General features: G+C 43.2%; 1 protein-coding gene across 1 annotated transcript in view; it reads right to left on the bottom strand.

Annotated features, from left to right (window-relative positions):
* The window catches only part of LOC137561656 (uncharacterized), a 34,349-nt gene extending 9,104 nt beyond the window's left edge, over positions 1-25,245 (bottom strand). The window contains exons 1-5 of the mRNA XM_068272970.1: positions 25,083-25,245; positions 22,040-22,279; positions 21,567-21,863; positions 5,647-5,964; positions 2,322-2,441 (exon numbers count right to left, since the gene is read on the bottom strand). Coding sequence (XP_068129071.1) covers positions 2,322-2,441; positions 5,647-5,964; positions 21,567-21,863; positions 22,040-22,274 — 970 coding nt within the window. The 5' untranslated portion in view covers positions 22,275-22,279; positions 25,083-25,245. The remainder of the gene's footprint in view (positions 1-2,321; positions 2,442-5,646; positions 5,965-21,566; positions 21,864-22,039; positions 22,280-25,082) is intronic.
* Between the last annotated feature and the right edge of the window lie 260 nt (positions 25,246-25,505).

The raw sequence follows: 25,505 nt of genomic DNA, 5'->3' as shown, positions 1-25,505 counted from the left end.
TCTCACATGAGCGCTGAACTTTCTTTCCAATCGCAAACGGGGGTCCTGCACCATTTCCTGAGCATTTGCGCTTAAATGCAAGTTATAGGAAAATCACTAAGCGCTTGGAAAAATGATTTTGTGAGCACTTTTGCAAAAAATAACATTAAAGAGGTTCGGTTCCAAGTGAAAGAGTTATTTTCCGGATTGACTGAAGGAAAAAAATGCTAATCGTTAAACAAAAGCGCTTACAGGAGAGGTTGAGAAAATCGCCAATTGCTCAAAAATCGCCTGGAAAAACACTTTGAAAAGCGCTCACAAAAGCGCTTAGCGATTGCAATAGCGATTTATAATGTGAACTAGGCCCAAGTGAGAGTTATCTACTGAAGGATTTAGCCTTAACCTATATAGTACTTTCTGGAGTCTTCTGGCTTTCTCTTCCCTCCTCTTTATACTGACACAAGCTTTTTCAGCAAGGGAAATAGTGCTATGGCAGAATGTCAGAAGTCAGTTAGATTGTGTTTGTATATTCATGTACACGGGAACCCGCCAGCACAGCTGGGACAAGGCCCTCTAATGCCAAGGTACAAATGGCAATATATGCTTCTCGGACAAGTTTATGCTAATTCTATGCAAATTTACAAAGCTTAAAGACCCATACACACGCTCAACAAGAGTCTTAAATGCACAACTATCACACAACTTTTGTTGAAGCAAACCATAAAAGTTGTTCGCTGTTGTTCAAACAACTGATAAGACGCAGCTCAGTTCAATCCAACAGTTGGTTTGACTTGAGCTGCATCTTATCAGTTGTTTGAACAATAGCAAACACATTTTTTGGTTTGTTTCAACAACAAAAGTTGTTTGATAATTATGCATTTAAAAGACTTTTGTTGAGCGTGTGTATGAGGCTTAAGCCCTGCACACATGCTAGATAAAAGTTGATAAAAGTTGTTTGACACATCTGACAAATGACAGATATCTCCTTATCGGACTACCGTCATCGTAAACAAAAGTCGCCAAAAAAGGTTGGGCTTATACTCCAAAAATTAAAATTTCAGTAGCTACTCTATTCTTAGTTACATAAAAAAAACATATAAAAGCAATCCCACACAAGATAGCTTACTGTATCTCAGGCTAATGGTGATTGTAATTATTGCTGGCTAAAGCTCTCTGAGGCCTGTGAGTCTGCAATCCCCCCCCCCCTTCTGCTAAAATGACTCAGTTGCTTCCCACGGCTATTTAGCAGAAGGAGTGAGGAGGGATCAAAACAGAGGCAGATAGCGTCTTCCGCCTTTGCCGATGAGACAGAGATAAGCTATCTTGTGCTGCTCTCTGCAGTGTTAAGGTGCGTACACACGCCGGAGTGGAGGCAACGACGGGTCCGTCGTTACCTCCCGCTGGGTGGGCGTGCCAACGACAGTCCGGCGTGTGTACGCACTGTCGGCGGACTGATACGGCTGCTTCTGATCAGAAGCAGCCGTATCAGTCCGCCGACAGTGCGTACACACGCCGGACTGTCGTTGGCACGCCCACCCAGCGGGAGGTAACGACGGACCCGTCGTTGCCTCCAGTCCGGCGTGTGTACGCACCTTTAGTATACATTTTTACACATAGAGAATGGTTGGGATTACGTTCAAATGTAAGTGAGCCCCCCAACTATAATACGCACAGCATGCTGTCCCTTAATGGGTGAATGCAGGGATGAATGTGGTGGGAATGTACAATGTATCTGGCCAGAGAACCATTACCTATATCTGCATTTAACTAATACTGGTGAGCAATATTATTTGTTCAGGCGGACTGGCATATGAAGCAATCTGTCTAATTTGTGTTTTTTATATCCATTAGTTTTAAGTGCAATCACAAATACAGTTGTATTTTTCACTAAGAAATCTGTCACCTTTGATATAATAAAGATGTGTATTCCTTGTTGACATATGAGCCCAGGAGCTTGTTCGTCTGTATGTAGGTGTATGTGTACAGAGACCCCTGACCAGTGACGGCTGCTCGGCAAGCAAACCACCTGGCCGAACAACTTGGCCGAGCAGGGGCTAACTTCAGTGAAGACACCACTTCTCCACATGATGTCAGGCATGCGCTGCTCCGTTGTCCATCCGCCTCCCACCTCCCCTACACACACACACACACACGTCTGTACAGGCTGGCCCAGCAATGTGGCCCAGGGGGATGTGGTCCCAATCCCCAATGGGTGACATCAGTTGTTAGGTTTGTGCACACCTTAAGGTAGGTGAGCAAGTGTATCATTATTGTAATCGGCGTTAGAAAATAAACCACATTTTTTCTTCCTTATAAATAGGTTTTTTTTTAAAAAGTCATACCTGATGTCAGTCGGTGAAAGAATCCTATTATTGCCAGACCCAGAAATAGGAAAAAGATGACACAGAGTATAACTATGATGGCTTTATTAGGGTCTTGACGTCCACTTGGCTTAGCATATGCTGGAAAAAAAAAGTAAATTCATTAGAAAAAAAGATTGTACAATCAAGGCTGCCCACTAATGATATAATCTGTTTTGTAAAATCTTACCAAATCTATGGAGTAGAAGGGAAAATTAAGTGAATTTACCCTGAGTGGATATTTCAGGTAGGCCCTCATAATACATGTATACCCTAAAAATTAGAGATATCCCTTATTTGAAGGTAAACCAGTCCAATGGTGACGAAGAGTAATGTACAGTAACTACGCAGAGTTGTTTTGGACGATGTAGTTGTCACGGAAATAAATGTCAAAATGGGTAAGACAAAAGATTGAAGTTATTTTGAACGAGGGATGATCATTGCTGCAAGAAGAGCTATTGCTAGTTTACCTAAAACAATGACTTTTAGAATTTTCATGCCCAGCAGTATCTCGGGTGTTTAGTGAGTGGCAGTTAAGAAAAAACTTCAAGCGATAAGGACTATTATGGTCGAAAAAGGCTGGTGAATGAGAGAGGTGAAAGACAAGTAGATTGCATAGTCTGCAGCAACAGAATGGCAACAACATGACAACATACAGCGGATTTCAATGCAGGTACATTACAAAGCATTTCCCAATGCACAACAACATGGACTTTAGCAGCAGGAGACCATCAAGAGTGCCTTTGGTATCACAGAAAATAGGAAACAAAGCCAGTTGTGGGCCCAGGAATGATGACAATCCACCTTGTCACCATGTTCAATCTGTCTCAAATTGGTTTGAGGAACATCAATCAGAGTTTAACCTGCTTCCATCGCCAGCTCAGTCCCTTGACCTCAAGCCTATTAAGCATTTGTGGGAAGTAGTCAAAAGATCACTTCAAAGCTTGGAAACACCACCATCCAATCTGACCCAACTTAGAGCTGCAATTATGTCAGCATGGGCCAACATTCCTCAGCAATGGTATCAGCATCTTGTTGAGTCAATGAGAATATCAGCTGTGATCAGAGCTAAATGTGAACCAACTCGTTATTAGAGGATGGCTCTAATTTTTTGGCCACTCAGTGTACAGGGTGGTCCTGTTATGATAGTGTACCGTTGACCGTTCCACTGCAGTGAGAGTCTCCCGAGTGCAGAGTCTAAGTGACCACGGGTCTTCACCAGAGTACCCCAGGAGGGGGTGATGGGCCGCAACCCCTAGTGGGCTACAGACTACTTAGATGCCTAGTGCCCACCAGGTTGCACCCAGGAAGGACTCCAACAGTGGTCAGGAGAACAAATGACACCTCGATGTGGAGGATGGATGATTGAATGAGGATCCAGTAGTACTGAAGGATTAGAGATCCGGGGTAACTGTGACAGAGGAATCCAGGTCCGGATAGTAGCTGAGATCAGGACAGGCGGCAAAGGTTCAGATCTGGTAACAAGCTGAGGTCAGGGCAGGCGGCAAAGGTTCAGGTCCGGTAACAAGCTGAGGTCAGGGCAGGCAGCAAAGGTTCAGGTCCGGTAACAAGCTGAGGTCAGGGCAGGCAGCAATCCGGGGGAGTCAGAGACGAGCCAAGGGTCAAAGCCGGGTAGATCAGATCAGGAGTAGTCTAGAAACAGGCCGGGTCGGTATCAAAGATCAATCAGGAAAACAAGCAGAGCTTCAGGCTAACTCACACACTAGCTGACAGAGGAATCAGCGTGGAGTGCTGTGAGTCATCGCCTTTTATACTGGAGGAGGGCTGGTCTTCCAATTGAATTGCGCGCCACGCATGCGTACTAACGGCCGCCAAGACCAGTGCATGCGTACTGTCATCTTGACGCATGCGTACTTTTGTCCGCCAGGAATGGCGCATGCGTACTTTGTTTGCCCACAGTCGCGGCTTGCACTTCCGCCCTTCCTGTCCCCGGCAACCACCATGATGACGCGTCAGTACGCGTTCCTTCACACGGACCACCCGGAAGTGCTGACTCCCGATGGGGCACGGAGTACCGTGCGTCCTGCTTCGGTAAGTCCCATCTGGACTGCGGATCACCGGAGGATGACGAGGCCATTAAACCACCGACTTGTGGTAAGATTTCTGCGTGATCCTGACAGGTCCATTTATTTGGATACACCTTAATAAAAATGGGAATGGTTGGTGATATTAACTTCCTGTTTGTGGCACATTAGTATATGTGGGGGGGGGGGACTTTTCAAGATGGATGGTGACCATGGCGGCCATTTTGAAGTCAGCCATTTTGAATCTAACTTTTGTTTTTTCAATAGGAAGAGGGTCATGTGACACATCAAACTTATTAGGAATTTCACAAGAAAAACAATGGTGTGCTTGGTTTTAACATAACTTTATTCTTTCATGAGTTATTTACAAGTTTCTGACCACTTATAATATGTGTTCAATGTGCTTCCCATTGTGTTGGATTGTCAATGCAACCCTCTTCTCCCACTCTTCACACACTGATAGCAACACCACGGGAGAAATGCTAGCACAGGCTTCCAGTATCCGTAGTTTCAGGTGGTGCACATCTCGTATCTTTACAGCATAGACAATTGCCGTACTTCCCATTGCGGCAAGGAAGACCGCAATAGCAGCATGGGTGAGATATTGATGCTGGGAATGCGAAGAAACACTCGCGTTCCCAGCCTGTCGGCGGCTGGCGGCGAAACCGGAAGTAGCCGCCGGCGGGGACAGGAGGATCGGAGCGACTCTATGTGAGCAACGATTAGCTGCAGGAGGCTGAGGGAAACCCCAGGTGAGTAAAACTCTTTTTTTTAGGCTTAAGGTTCACTTTAAGAATCTGGGGCTCTAAATGACGTTTTGTTTTTTTTGCAGTTGGACTATAGCATAATTCTTACTGACGACTAATTAAAGGACATAAAGTTCTTGTGTGGCTCAGAAAGAGACAAGAGATTTCTCTGCAAGGGAGCTTACCGCCAGGGAGGTTAAAGTGTACCCAAGCTGAAGTATAAAATCACATAATGTACTTACCTAAGGTGGGGGAAGTCTCTGAATCCTACCCCTGCCAAGATTACCGACAAAGGCTTGTGGGTAACCTGATTAGAGCCACGGCTGTGCTCATGCCAGAGGAGAAGCTCAGCCCCAATCAGCTGGAGAATCTGCGAGTGGCAATAGGGGACAGGAGAGAAATCATTAGGATCCAGAGGCTTCCCCTTAACTTAGGTAAGTATATGTTTCTAAACCTCTGCTTCAGCTTGGCTTCTTTTTAAATAAAATGTATCATTGTATTATATGAATTAAATACCTTGCACTGCTGAGGTTGTTGGGTGAATTTCCTGAGTGCTGATATATTTCAGTGTGAGCGGAGCTGCAGCTACCAGTGAATTGTCCCTGAATACCAAACATGTCCAGTTTACTGAAGATTCATTCATGCCAGTTACAGTGTGGGAGATTTGCTTAGAATGAGATGTTACATTGTGTTTCTTCACTGGGATAAATGTAGATTCTTCCTCCTGGGCCCACACCAGTGATACATGGCCAATACCTGGGTACACATGGGACAGTGTACATGTAATGGAAGCATTGCTCTGATAAGATGCTGAGGGTGATGGAGAGGCTTTCACTGTAAGATAAACGACAGGATAAATAACCATTAAGAAATTACAGCAGACAGTTACAGTCAGACACAGGGAGGAGTGTATTGTGCTAAAACTGGAAGACAGGCACATCGCTAAGGGGGGATAGACTTGGGGCTAGTATGTTGCGATGATTCTCAGGTGCCTGTGTGCCCCATACAGCTCCTCCTGTGCTCACCAGACAAAAAGTGACAGCATTTAAAAAATACAATTCATAAATAATTACCTTAGGGACTAAGCTTTTTTAAGATATATGTTATGAGTAAGGATGGTCGTAAATGCCCATTTACGATTCAGCGGAAATTCCAATTTCTGTTTTTCCAATTTTTATTTTCTCCAATTTCCAATTTTCGCTGAGTATTTTATTAGTCCTTTTTGCATCAGACAATACAAAAAAAAAAAATCGGAAAAGTGGAAATCAGAAAAACGGAAATCAGATTAACAGAAATCGGGAAAAACTGCGAATTTTGCTGAAAAATTCTGCATTCTCAGATTGATCCACTGCTTCCGAGTTCTGCGATTGGGCTAAAACTACCAAGTTATGCTAAATTGGATTTCTACGGAATTCCAATTTCCATTTTACGATTTCCGTTTTCTAAATTTTATTTCAGGATTGCGGATTTCCGATCAGAAATGCGGAAATTTCAAATTTCAAAAAGAATACAAATGAGCACCCCTAGTCATGAGGGTATATTACTATTATTTTTGCTAATAAGGGCTTGTAATTATTGATAGGTGAGAAATAATAAAAAAAAAAAACACCTTTATTACCAAATAATATATTGTTGTCATACATTGTATTAGGAACATGATTTGAATGTTGTAAAAACCAAGACAAATGGCAAATACAATGTATGGAATTTATCTACTGAAGAATTGTTTATTTTTAAACTATAATGGCTGAAAACAGAAATAATTACTTTTTTTTTCTTATTTTCTTTAAAATACATAGGAAATAAAATAATTATTAGCAAAATGATACCACCCAAAGAAAACCTATTTTTTTCCGCAAAAAAACTATATACACTATAGATCATTTTGGTGTGATGAGTAGTGATAAAGTTATTAGCGAGTGAATGGGAGGAGTGTGAAATGTGAAAATTGCTTTGGTTTTTGAGGGTAAATAAACTGTGGCAGGGAAGTGGTTAAATTAAGATACGCAGGCTTATTTCTTCCAGTCTCTTAACCTCTTGCCAACCACGTCATACCAACAGGCGTGAAATGAATGTGGCGGCAGCCCAAGGACCGCCTAATGCCAATTGGAATAAAGTCCTGGGGCGGGATTTGCAGGACATCTGAAGCGCGACGATCAGTCCACCAGCGGCCGCTTGGAGACTGTTAGGTGGCTAAACCGCGTCTATAGTCTATACAGCGCTGCCGTAGATCGCTCTAGATGTGCCACGGCTGTCCCCCTGGGAAACACCAAAGTGATCCGTTGTCATAGGCTAAAGCCTATGACAGCCGATCGCACTGATTGGCTGGCGGGGTAGGGAGGAAGGAAGGGTTGTAGAAAGAAAAGGAAAAGGGTTGTAAAAGAAAAGGTGAAATGTATTATAAAATAAATAATAAAAATATTTGTACAGAAAAAAGAGATATCCGCGCCTATGGAGATGTCAGCAGCTATGTGGACTTGGTAATCCTCCAGACCTTCGTATAAAACTGCAAGTAAAAATGGTCCACAGCGCTTATAAAGAATTATGATCTTTATTAGTATAAAAAATGATGCCTTGACCCTAGGCTAATAAAATAGCACCTTCCCCTTTAAACACAAATGACATGCAACTCTCCACTCACACAGTGCACACAGTTTCACTGCAGTGAGCATTCATGCAAAAAATGTAAAAATTGGGATCCCAGTAAAAGGTCAAAAAACAGGTTAATACCTCCAGTTCATGCATAGAGCCTCACAATGTGAGTATAGTCCATATCTTTCATGCAAATTTTTCCTCTATATTCGATTAGTTGCACAATAGTAAAGGATGCTTCCTTGTCACTGCTGTTAATATTAGTTCAAGCACATATATGTAGTGATTCAGTATATGTTAGTATAGATGTAATCTGTATACTGCACCAGTCACTCCTTCCGTGAGCGGATCCCCTCGTTGCTGCCTTCCTTCTGCTTCCAAACTCACTGGCCTTGTGGTATATAGCGGAGGAGTCAGCTGGTAGTGTTTCAATATGGATAACAAGTCCGTATGTGCACCGCTGCCGTCCTCTGCAGACGAACGGTCTTACAAGCGGTGATCTCGTTCCACGCTGGTCTAGGCAATCCCACAGTGACGTCACTGAATGCGTAGTTACGTTAGGACACTGACGATTCGGGAGGTAACGCCTCCCTTCTTCAGAGCTGTCCATCAAATGCCTCCTCCAGCTTATGAACGATCCTCTTACCCTTAGGATCCGCCCACTCCTCCTTTATAGCGGCTTACTCTACGAAGCTCATATAGATCCTTTCAAAGATTAAGCATAGTGAGCCTCTTCCACTTTTAATCAATCACAGTGTACAGAGCATCCCACTTTTGCATTCAAGTGGGACAGAAACACGAATCTTCTCCACAATAAAAGAAGGGGAAAACTTTTCCATAGATTATATTTCTTCTATTTTAAAAAAGCATAAAATTCAAAGTCACAGTTTAACCCTTTCGGAGTCATAGTATCCAATGAATAAATCCACAGGGATTCTGTACGTTATAGTCTTTTTATATAGTCCCCACCTCTCCAATCTCTCTCCACTTTCTGTAATCCACAAAAAGTCGTGCCTTGTATCGAGCAGTTATGAAATTTCTGATAGTGTGCAGATAAGGGGTGTTTCTCATTCCCCTTCTCTATATTATAAAGATGTTCTCCTAATCTTTTTTTCAGGGCTCTTTTAGTCCTCCCTACGTATTGTTTTTGGCAGGGGCAACATATCATATATATACAACTCCTTTTGTGGAGCAGGAAAAATTTCCCTTAATAGGGAATGTGTCGCCACTGGAGGATGAAGATATTTCCTGTACTACTCTCACACCACAAGTGGCCACACACATACCACACTCTCCACATCTTCTAAATCTATTTCCTCCATTGCTTGATTGTGGATTTGTAACAGTAGGAGCTATTATTTGACCAATATTAGAACTTTTCCTGAAAATAACCTTTGGATGCTGTTCAAGATATCCATTCAAATACTCATCTTCTCTCAAAACATCCCAATATTTGTTCACTATTGTCTTGATTTTATACGCCTGTTCACAATAGTCAAATAGAAATGCTGGGGAATCTACAGACCAGTTCTCTCTACATTTACTCCCTGTTATCAATTCTCCTCTATTCACACTCATTGTCTCATTTATAGCCTTTTCCAAGGCCTCATCATCATAGCCTTTTTCTTTAAAGCGATTACTGAGAATTTCTATTTGGTTATCTAAATCCTCAGGTTTAGAACAATTACGTTTTAAACGTAAAAATTGTCCTTTTGGCACATTGACCAGCCATCTAGCCAGATGGCAACTATTAACCACTTAAGGACTGCAGTCATAAAACCCCTTAAGGACCAGAGCCTTTTTTTCCATTCGGACCACTGCAGCTTTCACGGTTTATTGCTCAGTCATACAACCTACCACCTAAATGAATTCTACCTCCTTTTCTTGTCACTAATACAGCTTTCTTTCGGTGCTATTTGATTGCTGCTGCGAGTTTTAGTTTTTATTATATTCATCAAAAAAGACATGAATTTTGTCAAAAAAATGACTTTTTTAACTTTCTGTGCTGACAGTTTTCAAATAAAGTAAAATTTCCTATACATTTGAGCGCGAAAGTTATTCTGCTACATGTCTTTGATAAAAAAAACCCCATTCAGTGTATATTTATTGGATTGGGTAAAAGTTATAGCGTTTACAAACTATGGTGCAAAAAGTGAATTTTCCCATTTTCAAGCATCTCTGACTTTTCTGCGCACCTGTCAGGTTTCATGAGGGGCTAAAATTCCAGGATAGTACAAATACCCCCCAAATGACCCCATTTTGGAAAGAAGACATCCCAAAGTATTCAGTGAGAGGCATGGTGAGTTCATAGAAGATTTTATTTTTTGTCACAAGTTAGCGGAAAATGACACTTTGTAACAAAAAAAAAAAAAAAAAAGTTTCCATTTCTTCTAACTTGCGACAAAAAAAAATGAAATCTGCCACGGATTTACTATGTTCCTCTCTGAATACCTTGAAGTGTCTACTTTCCAAAATGGGGTCATTTGTGGGGTGTGTTCACTGTCCTGGCATTTTGGGGGGTGCCTAATTGTAAGCACCCCTGTAAAGCCTAAAGATGCTCATTGGACTTTGGGCCCCTTAGCGCAGTTAGGCTGCAAAAAAGTGCCACACATGTGGTATTGCCGTACTCAGGAGAAGTAGTATAATGTGTTTTGGGGTGTATTTTTACACATACCCATGCTGGGTGGGAGAAATATCTCCGTAAATGACAATTGTTTTCTTTTTTTAACACACAATTGTCAATTTATAGAGATATTTCTCCCACTCAGCATGGGTATGTGGAAAAATACACCCCAAAACACATTATACTACTTCTCCTGAGTACGGCGATACCACATGTGTGGCACTTTTTTGCACCCTAACTGCGCTAAGGGGCCCAAAGTCCAATGAGTACCTTTAGGATTTCACAGGTCATTTTGAGAAATTTCGTTTCAAGACTGCTCCTCACGGTTTAGGGCCCCTAAAATGCCAGGACAGTATAGGAATCCCACAAATTACCCCATTTTAGAAGGAAGACACCCCAAGGTATTCCATTAGGAGGATGGTGAGTTCATAGAAGATTTTTTTTTTTTGTCACAAGTTAGCGGAAATTGATTTTAATTGTTTTTTTTCACAAAGTGTCATTTTCTGCTAACTTGTGACAAAAATAAAATCTTCTATGAACTCACCATACTCCTAACGGAATACCTTGGGGTGTCTTCTTTCTAAAATGGGGTCATTTGTGGGGTTCCTATACTGCCCTGGCATTTTAGGGGCCCTAAACCGTGAGGAGTAGTCTTGAAACCAAATGTCGCAAAATGACCTGTGAAATCCTAAAGGTACTCATTGGACTTTGGGCCCCTTAGCGCACTTAGGGTGCAAGAAAGTGCCACACATGTGGTACCGCCGTACTCAGGAGAAGTAGTATAATGTGTTTTGGGGTGTATTTTTACACATACAGATGCTAGGTGGGAGAAATATCTCTGTAAATGACAATTATTTGATTTTTTTTACACACAATTGTCCGTTTACAGAGAGATTTCTCCCACCCAGCATGGGTATGTATAAAAATACACCTCAAAACACATTATACTACTTCTTCTGAGTACGGCGATACCACATGTGTGACACTTTTTTGCAACCTAGGTGCGCTAAGGGGCCTAACGTCCTATTCACAGGTCATTTTGAGGCATTTGGATTCTAGACTACTCCTCACGGTTTAGGGCCCCTAAAATGCCAGGGCAGTATAGGAACCCCACAAGTGACCCCATTTTAGAATGAAGACACCCCAAGGTATTCCGTTAGGGGTATGGTGAGTTCATAGAAGATTTTTTTTTTTGTCACAAGTTAGCGGAAAATGACACTTTGTGAAAAAAAAAACAATACATATCAATTTCCGCTAACTTGTGACAAAAAATAAAATCTTCTATGAACTCACCATACTCCTAACGGAATACCTTGGGGTGTCTTCTTTGTAGAATGGGGTCATTTGTGGGGTTCCAATACTGCCCTGGCATTTTAGGGGCCCTAAACCGTGAGTAGTCGTCTTGAACCCAAATGTCTCAAAATGACCTGTGAAATCCTAAAGGTACTCATTGGACTTTGGGCCCCTTAGCACAGTTAGGCTGCAAAAAAGTGTCACACATGTGGTATCGCCGTACTCAGAAAAAGTAGTATAATGTGTTTTGTGGTGTATTTTTACATATAACCATGCTGGGTGGGAGAAATATCTCTGTAAATGACACATTTTTGATTTTTTTTTACACACAATTGTCCATTTACAGAGAGATTTCTCCCACCCAGCATGGGTATGTGTAAAAATACACCACAAAACACATTATACTACTTCTCCTGAGTATGGCGATACTACATGTGTGACACTTTTTTGCAGCCTAGGTGCGCTAAGGGGCCCAACGTCCTATTCACAGGTCATTTTGAGGCATTTGTTTTCTAGACTACTCCCCACGGTTTAGGGCCCCTAAAATGCCAGGGCAGTATAGGAACCCTACAAGTGACCCCATTTTAGAAAGACGACACCCCAAGGTATTCCGTTAGGGGTATGGTGAGTTCATAGAAGATTTTATTTTTTGTCACAAGTTAGTGAAAAATGACACTTTGTGAAAAAAAACAATAAAAATCCAATTTCCGCTAACTTTTGACAAAAAATAAAATCTTCTATGAACTCATCATACACCTAACAGAATACCTTGGGGTGTCTTCTTTCTAAAATGGGGTCACTTGTGGGGTTCCTATACTGCCCTGGCATTTTACGGGCCCAAAACTGTGAGTAGTCTGGAAACCAAATTTCTCAAAATGACTGTTCAGGGGTATAAGCATCTGCAAATTTTGATGACAGGTGGTCTATGAGAGGGCAAATTTTGTGGAAACGGTCATAAGCAGGGTGGCCTCTTAGATGACAGGATGTATTGGGCCTGATCTGATGGATAGGAGTGCTAGGGGGGTGACAGGAGGTGATTGATGGGTGTCTCAGGGGGCGGTTAGAGGGGAAAATAGATGCAATCAATGCACTGGGGAGGTGATCGGAAGGGGGTCTGAGGGGGATCTGAGGGTTTGGCCGAGTGATCAGGAGCCCACACGGGGCAAATTAGGGCCTGATCTGATGGGTAGGTGTGCTAGGGGGTGACAGGAGGTGATTTATGGGTGTCTCAAGGTGTGATTAGAGGGGGGAAATAGATGCAAGCAATGCACTAGCGAGGTGATCAGGGCTGGGGTCTGAGGGCGTTCTGAGGTGTGGGCGGGTGATTGGGTGCCCGCAAGGGGCAGATTAGGGTCTAATCTGATGGGTAACAGTGACAGGTGGTGATAGGGGGTGATTGATGGGTAATTAGTGGGTGTTTAGAGGAGAGAAGAGATGTAAACACTGCACTTGGGAGGTGATCTGATGTCGGATCTGCGGGCGATCTATTGGTGTGGGTGGGTGATTAGATTGCCCGCAAGGGGCAGGTTAGGGGCTGATTGATGGGTGGCAGTGACAGGGGGTGATTGATGGGTGGCAGTGACAGGGGGTGATTGATGGGTGATTGACAGGTGATCAGTGGGTTATTACAGGGAATAACAGATGTAAATATTGCACTGGCGAATTGATAAGGGGGGGGTCTGAGGGCAATCTGAGCGTGTGGGCGGGTGATTGGGTGCCCGCAAGGGGCAGATTAGGGTCTAATCTGATGGGTAACAGTGACAGGTGGTGATAGGGGGTGATTGATGGGTAATTAGTGGGTGTTTAGAGGAGAGAATAGATGTAAACGATGGATTTGGGAGGTGATCTGATGTCGGATCTGCGGGCGATCTATTGGAGTGGGTGGGTGATCAGATTGCCCGCAAGGGGCAGGTTAGGGGCTGATTGATGGGTGGAAGTGACAGGGGGTGATTGATGGGTGGCAGTGACAGGGGGTGATTGACAGGTGATCAGTGGGTTATTACAGGGAAGAACGGATGTAAATAATGCACTGGCGAATCGATAAGGGGGGGGGGTTGAGGGCAATCTGAGTGTGTGGACGGGCGATTGGGTGCCCGCAAGGGTCTAATCTGATGGGTAACAGTGACAGGTGGTGATAGGGGGTGATTGATGGGTGATTGATGGGTAATTAGTGGGTGTTTAGAGGAGAGAATAGATGTAAACGATGGATTTGGGAGGTGATCTGATGTCGGATCTGCGGGCGATCTATTGGTGTGGGTGGGTGATCAGATTGCCCGCAAGGGGCAGGTTAGGGGCTGATTGATGGGTGGCAGTGACAGGGGGTGATTGACGGGTGATTGACAGGTGATTGACAGGTGATTGACAGGTGATTGACAGTTGATCAGGGGGGATAGATGCATACAGTACGCAGGGGGGGGGGAGGGTCTGGGGGGTCTGGGGAGAATCTGAGGGGTGGGGGGGGTGATCAGGAGGGAGCAGGGGGCAGTTTAGGGACTAAAAAAAAAAATAGCGTTGACAGATAGTGACAGGGAGTGATTGATGGGTGATTAGGGGGGTGATTGTGTGCAAATGGTGGTCTGGGGGGTGGGCAGGGGGGGGTCTGAGGGGTACTGTGGGCGATCAGGGGGCAGGGGGGGGCAGATCAGTGTGTTTGGGTGCAGACTAGGGTGGCTGCAGCCTGCCCTGGTGGTCCCTCGGACACTGGGACCACCAGGGCAGGAGGCAGCCTGTATAATACACTTTGTATACATTACAAAGTGTATTATACACTTTGTAGCGGCGATCGCGGGGTTAACAACCCGCCGGCGCTTCCGATTGGCCGGCGGGTTGACGTCGCGGGTGGGCGGAGCCTATTGCCGGTGGATGCGCGCGCATCCCAGCGCGCGATCCCCGGCCAGAGAGTGCCCCAGGACCTGACGCCAATCTGCGTTACGTGGTCCTGGGGCTGCCACTTTGCCGCCGCCAATATGAAGTAGGCGGTCGGCAAGTGGTTAATGTCAATGAAACTATTACAGTCTACCGGCTTAAAAAAAGTTTTTGTATGTAATACAGCACCATCCAGAAACACTGTAAGATCCAAAAAATTCACATTGTTCATACTATTTTCCATTGTAAATGTAAGGTTATACTCATTTAGATTAATACCCTGAAAAAAGCCTTCTAAAGAGGTAGAATTCCCCCACCATATAAAAAATGCATCGTCAATGAAACGGCGCCAGAACACGAGGCCCGCGCCGGGGCACATGGACCACTGGTTGAGGACATGTTCCTCTCAGTGGGCCATGTATAAATTAGCAAACGCCGGCGCGAACCTCGTGCCCATCGCCGTTCCCGTGCACTGTAAATAGTAATTACCATCATAATAAAAATAGTTATGTTTCAATATAAAATTCATAGCTTCCAATATAAATCCTATCTGTTCTTCATTCAAATTTTCATCCTGCAGTAGAAAGTGCTTGGCTGCCTGTAGACCTTTTTCATGTTCAATTACTGTATATAATGAACTAACATCAATCGTACAAAGTATATCTCCTGATTGCCACTTAAATTGTTCCAATTCTCTCAGAAAATGTCCAGTGTCTTTTAAATATGCTGGTGTCTTGACAACCTGCTTCTGCAAAAATCCATCAACATATTTGGATAGGTTAGCACTTAAAGACCCTATCCCCGATATTATGGGGCGACCTGGGGGGTTCTCTAAGTCTTTGTGCACTTTGGGGAGGTGGTAGTACACTGGTAGTCTAGGTTTAACTACCAATAAAAATTCATACTCCTTCCTGGTAATTATCCCCATACTTTTTCCTTCATCCAGGAAATCTTTTAGTTTCTTTGTATACATAACGGTTGGATCCCCCCTCAATCTTCTGTAGGTTTTGACATCTGTTAATTGTCTGTATGCTTCCTTTATGTAATCTTCCGAATCTTGTAGTACTACCCCTACCCCCTTATCAGCTGGTCTAATGGTTATTGTGTTGTCATCTTTTAGGGCCCTCATGGCTTTTCGTTCCCCACATGTTAAATTATCTCTATATTTACTATCGAAGTTAGTTCTTTTAATTTCTTGAGTGACCATTATTTCAAATGTAGTCATTGCTTTACTATATTCGTATGTTGGGAAAAATTGTGATTTTGGCTTCAAATCAGTGTGGCAATATTTTGATTCCATTATGTCCTGCTTTTCCATATAAGTATTCTTAGCAAAATGCTTTTTCAAACACAATTTTCTCATGAATCTTTTCAGATCCACAAACATATTAAATTTATTAGCCCTAGATGAAGGTGCAAATTTTAAACCTCTATTTAATATCAATATTTCTGATTCTGTCAAGACTTTCTTACGTAGATTAAAAATCCCTTTTGGAAGTACAGGTATAATTTGTCGTGTCAATCTTTGGGTTTTTTTGGAGTGCTTTCCTCCTCTCCTTCCTCTAATGTGTTTCGATGTCTTTTCCCCTTCCCTAAAAAAGGAATTAGAGTTGACTGATTTGGACATTCTTTCTCTTTAGTCTTATTCCTATCTCTATGTGAACCCATTACTTTCTTTTCACTGGGGTCATGGTTTCTACCCCCCAACATCATGGCTGTTCTATAATCTAAAAACTGTGGTTTAGATTTATGGGATTTAGGTGTATTCAATTTGGGCATTTTGGGCATAAATCTAAACCACAGTTTTTAGATTATACCAGTGTACTACCACCTCCCCAAAGTGCACAAAGACTTAGAGAACCCCCCAGGTCGCCCCATAATATCGGGGATAGGGTCTTTAAGTGCTAACCTATCCAAATATGTTGATGGATTTTTGCAGAAGCAGGTTGTCAGGACACCAGCATATTTAAAAGACACTGGACATTTTCTGAGAGAATTGGAACAATTTAAGTGGCAATCAGGAGATATACTTTGTACGATTGATGTTAGTTCATTATATACAGTAATTGAACATGAAAAAGGTCTACAGGCGGCCAAGCACTTTCTACTGCAGGATGAAAATTTGAATGAAGAACAGATAGGATTTATATTGGAAGCTATGAATTTTATATTGAAACATAACTATTTTTATTATGATGGTAATTACTATTTACAGTGCACGGGAACGGCGATGGGCACGAGGTTCGCGCCGGCGTTTGCTAATTTATACATGGCCCACTGGGAGGAACATGTCCTCAACCAGTGGTCCATGTGCCCCGGCGCGGGCCTCGTGTTCTGGCGCCGTTTCATTGACGATGCATTTTTTATATGGCGGGGGAATTCTACCTCTTTAGAAGGCTTTTTTCAGGGTATTAATCTAAATGAGTATAACCTTAAATTTACAATGGAAAATAGTATGAACAATGTGAATTTTTTGGATCTTACAGTGTTTCTGGATGGTGCTGTATTACATACAAAAACTTTTTTTAAGCCGGTAGACTGTAATAGTTTCATTGACATTAATAGTTGCCATCTGGCTAGATGGCTGGTCAATGTGCCAAAAGGACAATTTTTACGTTTAAAACGTAATTGTTCTAAACCTGAGAATTTAGATAACCAAATAGAAATTCTCAGTAATCGCTTTAAAGAAAAAGGCTATGATGATGAGGCCTTGCAAAAGGCTATAAATGAGACAATGAGTGTGAATAGAGGAGAATTGATAACAGGGAGTAAATGTAGAGAGAACTGGTCTGTAGATTCCCCAGCATTTCTATTTGACTATTGTGAACAGGCGTATAAAATCAAGACAATAGTGAACAAATATTGGGATGTTTTGAGAGAAGATGAGTATTTGAATGGATATCTTGAACAGCATCCAAAGGTTATTTTCAGGAAAAGTTCTAATATTGGTCAAATAATAGCTCCTACTGTTACAAATCCACAATCAAGCAATGGAGGAAATAGATTCAGAAGATGTGGAGAGTGTGGTATGTGTGTGGCCACTTGTGGTGTGAGAGTAGTACAGGAAATATCTTCATCCTCCAGTGGCGACACATTCCCTATTAAGGGAAATTTTTCCTGCTCCACAAAAGGAGTTGTATATATGATATGTTGCCCCTGCCAAAAACAATACGTAGGGAGGACTAAAAGAGCCCTGAAAAAAAGATTAGGAGAACATCTTTATAATATAGAGAAGGGGAATGAGAAACACCCCTTATCTGCACACTATCAGAAATTTCATAACTGCTCGATACAAGACACGACTTTTTGTGGATTACAGAAAGTGGAGAGAGATTGGAGAGGTGGGGACTATATAAAAAGACTATCACGTACAGAATCCCTGTGGATTTATTCATTGGATACTATGACTCCGAAAGGGTTAAACTGTGACTTTGAATTTTATGCTTTTTTAAAATAGAAGAAATATAATCTATGGAAAAGTTTTCCCCTTCTTTTAATGTGGAGAAGATTCGTGTTTCTGTCCCACTTGAATGCAAAAGTGGGATGCTCTGTACACTGTGATTGATTAAAAGTGGAAGAGGCTCACTATGCTTAATCTTTGAAAGGATCTATATGAGCTTCGTAGAGTAAGCCGCTATAAAGGAGGAGTGGGCGGATCCTAAGGGTAGGAGGATCGTTCATAAGCTGGAGGAGGCATTTGATGGACAGCTCTGACGTTTCGGGAGGTAACGCCTCCCTTCTTCAGTGTCCTAACGTAACTACGCATTCAGTGACGTCACTGTGGGATTGCCTAGACCAGCGTGGAACGAGATCACCGCTTGTAAGACCGTTCGTCTGCAGAGGACGGCAGCGGTGCACATACGGACTTGTTATCCATATTGAAACACTACCAGCTGACTCCTCCGCTATATACCACAAGGCCAGTGAGTTTGGAAGCAGAAGGAAGGCAGCAACGAGGGGATCCGCTCACGGAAGGAGTGACTGGTGCAGTATACAGATTACATCTATACTAACATATACTGAATCACTACATATATGTGCTTGAACTAATATTAACAGCAGTGACAAGGAAGCATCCTTTATTATTGTGCAACTAATCAAATATAGAGGAAAAATTTGCATGAAAGATATGGACTATACTCACATTGTGAGGCTCTATGCATGAACTGGAGGTATTAACCTGTTTTTTGACCTTTTACTGGGATCCCAATTTTTACATTTTTTGCATGAATGCTCACTGCAGTGAAACTGTGTGCACTGTGTGAGTGGAGAGTTGCATGTCATTTGTGTTTAAAGGGGAAGGTGCTATTTTATTAGCCTAGGGTCAAGGCATCATTTTTTATACTAATAAAGATCATAATTCTTTATAAGCGCTGTGGACCATTTTTACTTGTAATAAAAATATTTGCAAAAAAAAAAAAAACATCCTGGGAGCCATCACAGCCCACCAACAGAGAGCTCTGTTGGTGAGCAGAAAGAAAAGGGGGGTCACTTGTGTGCTGACTTGTACGGCCCTACAGCGAGGCCTTAAAGCTGTAGTGGCCTATTTTGTAAAAAATGGCCTTGACACTAGGGGGATTTAAGCCCGTGGTCCTTAAGTGGTTAATGCCCCTCACATCCTCCTTAGCTGTTGCCCTTCTCTCTGCTCTCTGGTTCACCTGCATGTCGCCATGCATAGGAATCAGAGGGGCGTGAAAGTAGGTGATGGATGTGAAGGATGTACCAGAGTGGGTCCACTAGACTGTTGCGGAACTGTAAGGGAGGAAGGCACTAGATTTCCAGGGAATTGTAAGGGAGGGAACACAGTATAGAGGAGGAGGAGGGGCACTAAACTACCAGGGAACTGTATGAGAGAGGGAGTGGGGCCACTAGACTTAGACTACCAAGCCAATGCTTTATGAATAAGGGGGCGGCACTAGACTACCAAGGAACTTTGTATGTAGGAGGGAGAGCAACAGGGAACACTGTATGGAGGCACTAAACTACCAGGGAACTGTATAGGAGAGGAAGGGGATCACCAAACTACCAGCGAACTGTATGGTGGGAGGGAGGCACTAAACTGTTAGTGAACTGTATGGGAGAGTAATGGTGGCCATTAGACTACTAGGTAATGCTGTATGCGGGAGGGAGGCAGAGCCAGATCATCCACAAGTTGCCTAGGGCCTGGAGAATATCTAGGGGCCTAGTGAAAGTTACCCCATACCAGATTCTACTAAAAAAAAGATAGGTGACCATCAGTGATGGGCAAAACTGCTATTTGCCTAGGGCCCCATTTCATCTTAATCCTTTTCTGGAGGGAGCAGTGGAACTAGACTACAAGAGAACTATATGTAAGAGGGAGTTGGGCCACCAGACTATCAGGGAATGCTGGAGGGGGCACTAGACTACAAGGGAATACTGTGGGGAGATGGGGAGAGACAACTAGACTATCAGGGACTACTAGTGTGGGAGTAGAGCACAAAAGCTAGTTGAGGGAACTCTGCCTAGATATTTTTTTAGGGGTACACGCTGCCTATTTATATATAATGACAACTATTTAGACTACCAGGGAATAGCATGGGAGGGGGCACTAGAGTATCAGGTAATGCTGTGGGGGGATGGAGGGGAGCAGTAGACTACCAGGGAATACTGTGTGGGGAAGGAGGGACCTCAAGGCTACCAGGGAATACTCTGGGGGGTGGGGTAGCCACTAGACTACCAGGTGGGGGGATGGGAAGACCACTAGATGATCAGGGCATACTCTGGGGGCTATGGTGGTACCACGCGACTACTAGGGAATACTATTGGAGGGTGAGCACTACACAACTGGGTAAATGCTGTGCGGGAATGGGGGAGGAGTATAGTACCAGGGAATACTAAGGGGGACCACTAGACTACCAGGAAATACTTACATCCTCCACACCCTGTGGACTATATAACCCAACCCCCTATACCCTTCCCTTATTCCCACAATCTCCCCGCCCTCCACCCATGTTAATACTTTGTTTTGCTTTGGCAATGCTAAATGTATTTGGTCCTGTCAATAAAGCTTTTTGGATTTTGAATTGAATTTACTGTGAATTAGCAGGAAATACTGGGTGGGGTTGAGGTGACCACCAGCCAGCATAGCATCAGGCCAGCCAACCAGCACAGCACAGCAGCAAGCTAGGCCAGTCAGCCCAGCTATGTTTACCAATGCCTGGATCCTAGAAAATGTTGAGGTCCGGCCACAGCTAATCCACATCAGATAACACATCTATACACTTATCCAAAATGCAATATTAATTGTGGGTGTTCATATATTACACGGAAATTGCACCTTGCCTTATTTACTAAAAGCTTACAGGTTAAAGAACAACTGAAGTGAGAAGAATATGGAGGCTGCTATATGTATTTCCTTTTAAACAATACCAGTTGCCTGGCATGCAGCCCTGCTGATCTATTTGGCTGCAGTTCTGTCTGAATAACACACCTGAAACAAGCATGCAGCTAATCTTGTCAGATCTGACAATAATGTAAAAACACCTGATCTGCATATGCTTGTTCATGGTCTATGGCTAAAAGTAATAGAGGAAGAGAATCAACAGGCTAGCCAGGCAACTGGTATTGTTTAAAACGGACCAGAATTCATAACTTCCTCTCTGGTCTAAAAGATACGCAACAGCATGTTAACCTTTAAAGAAAAACATTTCTTAGTTACAGCTGATGCAAATCCTGCAATACATTTGCACTGTTTCTACTTCCTAATTCATGGAAGCAGACATATTGTTAACACCCTGTGCTTTCAAATGAGCTCATCTGCCCTATCTGCCGGGGCAGTCAGGTGACACAGGGGAGAGATCAAATTACACTTGTGATTAGTCACAGATGAGGGGGGGGGGTTAAACAGGCTAAACTCTCTAAATACATACAGGATGCATTTATCTATGTTTTCCTTTTGTCCTGTGCAAGAGTTCAGGTCCACTTTAAAAGGAAATAAATATGGCAGCCTCCTTATCCATCTCATTACAGTTGTCCTTTAACAAATATTAAAAACATAATCTAATTCAGATCAGTATGTATATAAGTAGTGAGGCTGATGTACCTTCAACAGTTACAAGATTTATTATAATCCCAGGCGTGTTGTTCCGTAGGTTACACTTATACTGGCCAGAATGATTAAAACTCACAGTCAATTTCACTCCATGATAGTTTTGTTTCCTGTAGAATTGGCCACAGCTTGCATTCTCACTTTTTACATTCACCTCTATAGTTTTTCTCTTTCCTGTATCAGATGATGTCCATTCCCAGGTAAGATGGGTAATATTTCTCAGATCACTACAGAGAAGGAGGAGGTCCTCCCCTGGAGTCCGGAACACTGTCTTTTCACCTTGTATGTTGGCTAGAACAAAACAGTATCAGAAACATTTTAATGACCCAAATAATATACATAGGTGTAAATACTGGAGGAACAAGCTATTTAGCCACATGGAGGCCCATGGCAGTGTGTGGATGGGGCAGCATCTATTCTGGACATGTGGGTTACTACAAAATATGTTGTAGTGCAGTCCTACTTACATTCTTTAATTTCCAGTATTGTTGAAGAGGTAGCCATACCATCTTTAATACAGCGATAGTTTCCTTTGTTTTTTTCACCAACATTTGAAATAAACACATAAAGAGAATCTTCATAGCATATTTCTTTACTGCTGTTTTTTGCAGGAATTATAACAGAGCAATCTGATCCACAAGATTTTGGACACGGGCATTTCACAGTAACATCACTGCCCAGAAGTAACTCCATCCTTTCCATGGGACCTAGAAGAATAATGTTTGTTTCATAGTAGATATCAATTTCCAAAGAATATTTCATGAAATTAAGCACCAAGTATGGATGAGAGAAGCGAGTGGGGAATGGGGATCAGAGAAGATCAATGACCAGTTATTCACTGAAAAGCAGAGTCATGTATGGATGACAGAAGATTGCCGATAAGATCACAACACCATCATTCAACAGAGAAACAGAAAAATATGAGAGAAGAGAGCAGAGATCACAGAGCCATAATTTACTGAAGGGCTGAGACAAGTATGGATGAGAAAAAATAGCAGGGATCAGAGAAGATCCCAGAGCAGCCATTTACTAGAGAGCTGCGTCATATATGGATGTGAGAAAGGAGCAGGGACAGAGAAGATCCCAGAGCAGCCATTTATTAGAGAGCTGAGTCATATATGTATGAGAGAATAGAGCAGGGATCAGAGAAGATCCCAGAGCAGCCATTTACTAGAGAGCTGAGTCATATATGGATGAGAGAAGAGAGCAGGGATCAGAGATCACAGAGCAGCCAGTTACTAGAGAGCTGAGTCATATATGGATGAGAAGAGAACAGGGATCAGAGATCACAGAGCAGCCAGTTACTAGAGAGCTGAGATATATATTGATGAGAGAAGAGAGCAGGGACAGAGAAGATCACAGAGTAGCCATTTACTAGAGAGCTGGGTCATATATGGATGAGAAGAGATCAGGAATCAGAGAATATCCCAGAGCAGCCATTTACTAGAGAGCTGAGTCATATATGGATGAAAAAAGGGAGCAGGGATCAGAGAAGATCCCAGAGCAGCCATTTACTAGAGAGCTGAGCCATATATGGATGAGCAAAGGGAGCAGAGATCAGAGAAGATCCCAGAGCAGCCATTTACTAGAGAGCTGAGTCATATATGGATGAGATAAAGGAGCAGGGACAGAGAAGATCACAGAACAGCCATTTACTAGAGAGCTGAGTCATATATGGATGAGAGAAGAGAGCAGGGATCAGAGAAGATCTCAGAGCAGCCATTTACTAGAGACCTGAGTCATATTCAGTATGGATGAGCAAAGGGAGCAGGGATCAGAGAAGATCCCAGAGCAGCCATTTACTAGAGAGCAGAGACATATATGGATGAGAAGAGAGCAGGGACAGAGAAGATCACAGAGCAGCCATTTAATAGAGACCTGAGGCATACAGTATGTGGATGAGAGAAGAGAGCAGGGATCAGAGAAGATCCCAGAGGAGCCGTTTACTAGAGAGCAGAGACATATATGGATGAGAAGAGAGCAGGGATCTGAGAAGATAACAGAGCAGCCATTTACAGGAGAGCTCAGCCAAGTATGGATGAGAGAAGAGAGCAGGGATAAATAAAAAAATAATACAAATATATAAAATATGTTACATTTCTAAAATAAATACAAAGAGATAATAGTTATCATTTACAGCTGCACCAGGTATGGATGAGAGAAGAGAGCAGAGATTAGAGAACTGAAGATCATGAAGAGCATTCATTTACAGGAGAGGTGAGCTGGGTATGGATGAGAGAGGGCAGCAGGGATAAAAAAGAAAAGGTAAGAAAGTCACCATTCACTAGAGAACTGAGCCAGTAATAGATGAAAGAAGAGCGCAAGGACTTAGAGAAGATCAGAGCCATCATTCACAGTTGCATCAGGTATGGATAAATAAGAGAAGAGAGCAGGGATTAGAGAACATGATAGAGCCAGTAGTGTAGTAGTAAAGGATGAAGCCACATCAGGGGCCTGGACTTACAGTAAAGCTGAGACAAAAGGAGGCAAAAGTTGTATACATACCTGGTGCTTCCTCCAGCCACCTCCATGCAGATCACTCCCTGACAGGAGTCTAAAGCCTCCTGGAGCCTCCTGGAGCAGCCCAGTTTTCCTCAACTGCACGCACATGCCCCACTGTTCTTTCAACGCTGGTAGCGTTCTGCACCGCAGGCGCAGAATGATCCCAGCCTTAAGAGCAAGACGGGGGGAGTGCACTTGGCTTAACTGCACTGACTGGCAAAAACTTTCATTCCAGCGCAGGAGATTTGGGTGGAGCAGGCGCCCCCATAGGCCGTAATAGGAATTACGGCTATAGCGGAGCTAAAGTAACTTATAAAACACTATAATTCGACCTCCAGCAATTGCTGGAAGCCAAATTATTTCATTCCCCACCATCCATGGCAGCCTGGAGGGGGAATAGTATTTAACGTCGCCAGGAACTTGTGCAGGAGCAGGATAAACCATACTGGCTGTATCCCGCGCCCAAGTCTCCCGGCGGTGGTTCCTCTCGTACGCCCGACTGGTCCCGAGTGACCGAAGACAATGGGGCTGCTACCGTAGCATCCAAGAGGCTTTGGATGGCGGCAAGGCAGGGACTTGCATGGAGGGGGCTGGAGGAAACCCTAGGTATGTATAAAACTTTTGTCTCAGCTTTACTTTTAATGCGGTAACAGATTTAGGAAAGGCACACCTTGCCGTGAGTAGTTGGGTGCACAACCTTGATGTAGAAGCAACATCAGTTCAGTACGATCAATTCAAAGTCGGTTGGCACACCAATTCAAGTTCCCAAGCACATTTATTGAATGCACAGCATTTGACAATTGTTTCAGGGCCACGGAGGGTCCCCTTCATCAGATAAGTGCAGACATATGAGTGATACAAAATACAAGCACATTTATATATAAACCAACAGTGATCAATCACCAGGCATCAGAAGAGAAAAGGACCTCCCCCTCAATTACCATACATAATCTAATTACAATGCATAAATACCACAGTAAAATCAACAATCTTTACCCCATAACTGACCTGTATGATTAGTAGCTTCAGATCAGAGTGTACATCTGCCCCATCGTGTCCACAATCCTCAGCAAATACATGGTATTAATATTGCAGACTGCGTGGTGACAGTTTGCAACTCAAAATCCATAGTACAAATCAGCCGTTAGGCTGATAATACCATACCCGGAAGTGTCCATGGCAACCTGACAAGCAGGCCGCCATGGCCAATCAGATGCGCGGCTGGGAGTGGTTACAGCTCTGCACGGCAGAGCTGTAACATCGCGCTGGAACGAAGCGGTGGGCGTGGCCCTGCTAACAACCTGACAGCTGTCGCGGCCAATCATGCTGTGCATTCAATAAATGTGCTTGGGAACTTGAATTGGTGTGCCAACCGACTTTGAATTGATCGAGCTTTACTTTTAAAGAGAATCTGTATTGTTAAAATCGCAC

Source organism: Hyperolius riggenbachi, chromosome 3 (genome assembly GCF_040937935.1).
Source record: "Hyperolius riggenbachi isolate aHypRig1 chromosome 3, aHypRig1.pri, whole genome shotgun sequence".
Lineage (NCBI taxonomy): Eukaryota > Metazoa > Chordata > Amphibia > Anura > Hyperoliidae > Hyperolius > Hyperolius riggenbachi.
This window is presented reverse-complemented; position numbering and strand designations above follow the sequence as displayed.